The sequence below is a fragment of the Budorcas taxicolor genome, chromosome 23 (genome assembly GCF_023091745.1).
Source record: "Budorcas taxicolor isolate Tak-1 chromosome 23, Takin1.1, whole genome shotgun sequence".
NCBI classification, from domain to species: domain Eukaryota; kingdom Metazoa; phylum Chordata; class Mammalia; order Artiodactyla; family Bovidae; genus Budorcas; species Budorcas taxicolor.
The window spans coordinates 16,148,427-16,154,426 of record NC_068932.1 but is presented as its reverse complement, the minus strand read 5'-3'; the positions used below and the strand labels follow the sequence as shown (position 1 = coordinate 16,154,426).

Here is a 6,000-nt window from a genome sequence, read left to right as displayed (position 1 = left end):
GTGTGAAATTAACCGATATCATTGAACTTCTCAAACTGGTGGGCATACTGCTTCATAATAATCCCTTATTATCCTTTTAGTGCTCTGGGACTTAAAGTTATGGTCCCTCTTTTAGCAATGATATTAATAATGTGTGTCTTCTCTCGGAGTGCGGGATAGGTTACTTATGGGTTTATCAATTCTGTTCAACTTTTCAAAGAATTAGGTTTGGTCTCATTGATTTTTATCTTGATTCCTTGTTTGCAATTTCACTGATTTCTGCTCTAATTTTCATTTGTAGTTTTCTGTGGCTTACTTTGGATTTAATTCCTTACTATCACTGATCTCAGTATTTTCCTACTGAGGCACTTCTGGACACAATTTCTTTCAGTTTCAAATCCAAACGTCAAGTAACTCTAGGTGACATATAGCCAAGAGAACTTTCCTGCTTAATCTCCCTAGTCCTCTGTGCTGATCACTATGAAACCAACATGACTTCTTTGAATTACTTTCCTTCCTTTCTTACTTGTATTAGGCACACCATAAGGAAACTCTGAGAACTGGCTCATCAAATTATGCTTTTTATTAGGAACATACACTGGAATAATGACTCTCCATTGCCATACACTAATCATCTTGTTCTATTTTGTATTGATTACATAGTGCTACTCAATAATATATAAAGCATTAGCATATGTGATGGCCGATACAAATGTTACAGGACATGGAGAATAGCGGATACATTTCTGCAGTGAAACTGCACCATAACAAGAAGAGAGGTTGAGAAGGCATTCCTAGGCAGAAGAATGAAGAGGAAAGGAGGTGACCAATGCCCCAGATGAGAAGGAGAAGACAACATCATAGGAGACACCTCCTTACAGAGGAATGAAGCACAGCTTGTAAGGAGGTGGCACAGAAGTGAACCCATTGGCAGTTGGGGTGGTGTCGATGTCCTTTGGGTCAACCACAGATTTCAAAGTAAATTTTTGTAAAATCGCTGTCAGGAATAAAAACACCTCCATGCGGGCCAGGCCCTCTCCTGCACAAACCCGTTTTCCTGAAAATAACAAACACAGAGAGTGCATACTCCTTGAACACTGTGTTTCTGGCTGTTAGAAAGAGTTGGCATGCACATCTGGCATTCCAATCTCTCATAGCTGTGGGGGAAATTTCATGAGGAACTGGCCAATATGTTACTTATCAGTGGTTAGAAAGTAACCATTGATGAATGGTTGAATGGATAAATGTAAGCCACAAGAGTTAGATAGATAGATGGATGGATACACATGCTGTCCACATAATTTCATATCTTAATGGCTACCCTTATTTACACAAATTTTTTATGAGCTTTGGCACTATGACAAGTACTTCATTAACTATTCTCATGCAATTTGATGTTTCATGTTTTCATCAATCTTTTTCTTCCCCTGGAAACACACAGTGTAGTTGTATTTAATGTTCTTAGTCTGATGTCCCCATCATCTTTATTTCTACTCCTCACAGCCCCTCTTCTCTCCTCTAACTACATCTTCATCAATCTTCAATACCTCTTGAAGTTTCAAGTTTTACAACACATGGTTCCTTCTGGTTAAGGTGCACTTCTCTTATATTTTCAGCACCTAGCTCAAATTTTATTTCTGAATTTGAAAGAATTGGGTCATCTTTCCAAAGCTTTGGTGACTTAGTCCAATAAAGAGCATATATTATGAGGAGGGAAAGTGTGTGGGCATTGCAATTGCTACACCTGAGTGTAGGAAAATAGCAGTTCCACCAGTCCCGGAATGGGAATTTTATAAGAAGTTCCAACTGATCCCCCCCTCCCCCACCCCCCGGAAATCATCCCTGGTGGCTAAGAGGTTAAAGTGTCTGCTTGAAATGCGGGAGACCTGGGTTCGATCCTTGGGTCGGGAAGATCCCCTGGAGAAGGAAATGGCAACCCACTCCAGGATTTTTGCCTGGAGAATCCCATGGATGGAGGAGCCTGGTGGGCTACAGTCCATGGGGTTGCAAAGAGTCGGACACGACTGAGCGACTTCACTTTCACTTTCACTTTGAAGTAACGAAGGAAAAAATTTTGTTACCTGCTGAGAAAGGCACGAAGTAGTCACTCTTTTTAAAGTTACCACTCTCATCCAGGAAGTGGCCAGGGTCAAACATTTCTGGGTTAGGAAATACTTTGTCATCATACAGCATAGAACTCAGTGATACTAATACACCTGTGCCCTGGGAAGAAAAGATGAAGATAAACTGAATTATAAAGAAGTCATGGAACTGGAAGAAATGTTATAAATTATTCACTCCAATCTTATGACCTACAGGTGAGAAATCCTAGGTCCAAAGAAAGACAATGGCATTTTGAGCCAGACAAAGAAGTAATAAACAAGGAATATGCTTAAGGCAAGTGACAGTGATATTTGAAGTAGTGAGTCCATGGGTCCTAGGGTGTTAGACCTTATGAATCCATTCTTCTTATCATACTGGTGTCTGTCCCCATCAGCTGCTTTATTTTACTACTTTAGTTTTCACTCATCTAATACATGGATTCAGAGAAGGCAATGGCACCCTACTCCAGTACTCTTGCCTGGAAAATTCCATGGACGGAGGAGCCTGGTAGGCTGCAGTCCATGGGGTCGCGAAGAGTTGGACATGACTGAGTGACTTCCCTTTCACTTTTAACTTTCATGCACTGAAGAAGGAAATGGCAGCCCATTCCAGTGTTCTTGCCTGGAGAATCCCAGGGATGGGGGATTCTGGTGGGCTTCCGTCTATGGGGTCACACAGAGTCGGACACAACTGAAGTGACTTAGCAGCAGCAGCAGCAATACGTGGATTATGGTTTAAAACGGGGAGACTCTGTTAGAGTTTGGGATGTCTGGATTATAAATTCATAAGACTTTTATAAACAGATTTTTCATCTAATTAATAATAACTTCTGTAATAATAACAATAAGTATAATAAAAACTGCTGGTATTTATCATTGCCATGCAGATTGTTTGTCTTAAAGTATATGGCAGGGTTCATTAGAGATGGATGCTAGGTTAAAAACATATAGAAAGGTGGGGGGGGGGGGGTGGTGGTCCTAAGATGGAGGAGGAATAGGACGGGAAGACCACTTTCTCTCCCACAAATTCATCAAAAGAACATTTGAGCCCCAAGCAAATTCCACAGAACAACTTCTGAATGCTGGCAGAGGAGATCAGGCACCCAGAAAAGCAGCCCATTGTCTTCAAAAGGAGTTAGGACAAAATATAAAAGATGAAAAGAGAGACAAAAGAGGTAGGGACTGAGATCCGTACCAGGAAGGGAGTCTTAAAAAATAAAAGAAAGGTTTCCAAACACCAGGAAACACTCTCTCTGGTGGGTCTGTGGCGAGCCTTGGAATCTCAGAGGGCAAAATAATCGGGAGGAAAAATAAATAAATAATTAAACCCCACAGATTACGTCCCTAACAGCAACTCCCAGTCGTGCAACAGCCCAGAGGCTCGCATCCCCCACTAGCAAGCGGGGGAGGGACAGGGAGGAGCAGGCTGTATTGCTTAAGATAAGGCATGAATGCCCTGAGGGCAATGTGAGGGAACTAGCTTGAGATCGCAACCCAGACTGTGGAATAGCTGACCTGTGATCCCCCGAAAAGCCCTAACCACCGCCAGGCATGCTCACAGAACAAAGGACTGAGCAGAGGTAGCTGGCTGTGGACCCAGCCCATCCCCCACCAGAGACAGGCAGGTGAGGGCAGCCAGAGCAGGAAGGGGGCAATCACAGCCCCAGGGAGGCATCCTATACCAAACTGCAATCAGACTTCCTAGATAACCAAGACTTCTTGGGATTCTGGATGGTCGACATCTGCCAGGAGGGTCACAGCCAGAGATCAGCTTCCCAGAAGAGACACACAGCACACCTGAGAAGGTGCGCCTGTTGTACACCCAGAAAAACGAGTGGCTGGGATGGGGGAGGGGATAAGTCGCAGCCTTCAACTGATGGCGACTACGCGTGCCAAGGACCTGGTCACCTGAGCTGCTCAGACCTGGGACGGGTGCAAAATGCAGGCCCAAACAAGTCTGCACCTTTGTGGGGTACCCAAGAACCTGAACCTGAGCAGCTTAGACCTAGGAAGTGCATGCAAACCAGGGCCCGCATCAGACAGTTCCCAGCAGAGCAAACTAGAGTCTGAGCAGTGTAGACTGGGAAAGCACACATGCTGTGAGCAGGGGAAACCCAGTGTGGCTGAATCACTGTGAACACATGCCAGTGATATTTGTTTGCAGTATTCCTCTCTCCCCAAAGCATGACCAAACAAGCTAGCCTAAAAAAAGTGACCACCACCGCGCCCCTTGTGTCAGGGCAGAAATTATACACTGAAGAGATCAGCAAATAGACTAAGTTAAAATAAACAGAGGGAACCGCTTTGGTTCAGGTAAATAGATTAAAACTCTGTAGTTAGCACCAACTACCTAGGCAGGGGCTTATAGACTGTGAGAAGTACAAGCTGGACCAAGGAACTATCTGAAAATGAACTAACCCCACAGTGTCCACAACAGCTCCAGAGAAAGTCTTAGATATATTTTTATTATTATAATTTTTTAAATTAAAAAAATTATTTTCTTTTTTTTTGTTATTTTTAAGTCCTCATTACTCCTTAATTTTCATTTTTATAACCTACTATTACCTTGCAAAAAAAAAAAGAAAGACCCTATTTTTTAAAGAAAACTTCATATGTATATATACTTTTTAATTTCTGTGATTTTGTGTTTTTCTGTTTGTTTGTTTTTTGTTTTGTTTTTCTTTTTTTTGTAATTTTTATTTTTAATTTATTTTACTTTACAATACAGTATTGGTTTTGCCATACATTGACATGAATCAGCCATGGGTGTACATGAGTCCCCAATCCTGAAACCCCTCCCACCTCCCACCCCATATCATATCTCTGGACCATCCCTGCGCACCAGCCCCAAGCATCCTGTATCCTGTATCAAACATAGACTGGCAATTCGTTTCTTACATGATAGTATAAATGTTTCAATGCCATTCTCCCAAATCATGCCACCCTCTCCCTCTCCCTCAGAGTACAAAAGTCCGTTCTATACATCTGTGCCTCTTTTGCTGTCTCACATACAGGGTTATCATTACCATCTTTCTAAATTCCATATATATTCTCAAGTGCTCACGGAACCTTCTCCAGGATAGATCACATCCTGGGCCATAAATCTAACCTTGATAAATTCAAAAAAATCAAAATCATTCCCAGCATCTTTTCTGACCATAATGCATTAAGATTAGATCTCAATTACAGGAGAAAAACTATTAACAATTCCAACATATGGAGGCTGAACAGCACGCTTCTGAATAACCAACAAATCACAGAAGAAATCAAAAAAGAAATCAAAATATGCATAGAAACAAATGAAAATGATAATGCAACAACCCAAAACCTCTGGGACACTATAAAAGCAGTGCTAAGAGGAAAGTTCATAGCAATACAGGCATACCTCAAGAAACAAGAAAAAAGTCAAATAAATAACCTAACTCTACACCTAAAGCAACTAGAAAAGGAAGAATTGGAGAACCCCAGAGTTAGTAGAAGGAAACAAATATTAAAAATTAGGGCAGAAATAAATGCAAAAGAAACAAAAGAGATCATAGCAAAAATCAACAAAGCCAAAAGTTGGTTCTTTGAAAGGATAAATAAAATTGACAAACCATTAGCCAGACTCATCAAGAAGCAAAGACAGAATGATCAAATCAATAAAATTAGAAATCAAAATGGAGAGATCACAACAGACAACACAGAAATACAAAGGATCATAAGAGATTACTATCAGCAATTATATGCCAATAAAATGGACAACGTGGAAGAAATGGACAAATTCTTAGAAAAGTACAATTTTCCAAAACTGAACCAGGAAGAAATAGAAAATCTTAACAGACCCATCACAAGCATGGAAATTGAAACTGTAATCAGAAATCTTCCAGCAAACAATAGCCCAGGTCCAGACAGCTTCACAGCTGAATTCTACCAAAAA

General features: G+C 41.1%; 1 protein-coding gene across 1 annotated transcript in view; it reads right to left on the bottom strand.

The window, feature by feature from the left end:
• Positions 1–854: 854 nt before the first annotated feature.
• Positions 855–6,000, bottom strand: part of LOC128067944 (cytochrome P450 2C9-like) — a 47,095-nt gene continuing 41,949 nt past the window's right edge. The window contains exons 8-9 of the mRNA XM_052661078.1: positions 2,061–2,202; positions 855–1,036 (exon numbers count right to left, since the gene is read on the bottom strand). Of these exons, the coding sequence (XP_052517038.1) occupies positions 855–1,036; positions 2,061–2,202 (324 nt within the window). The remainder of the gene's footprint in view (positions 1,037–2,060; positions 2,203–6,000) is intronic.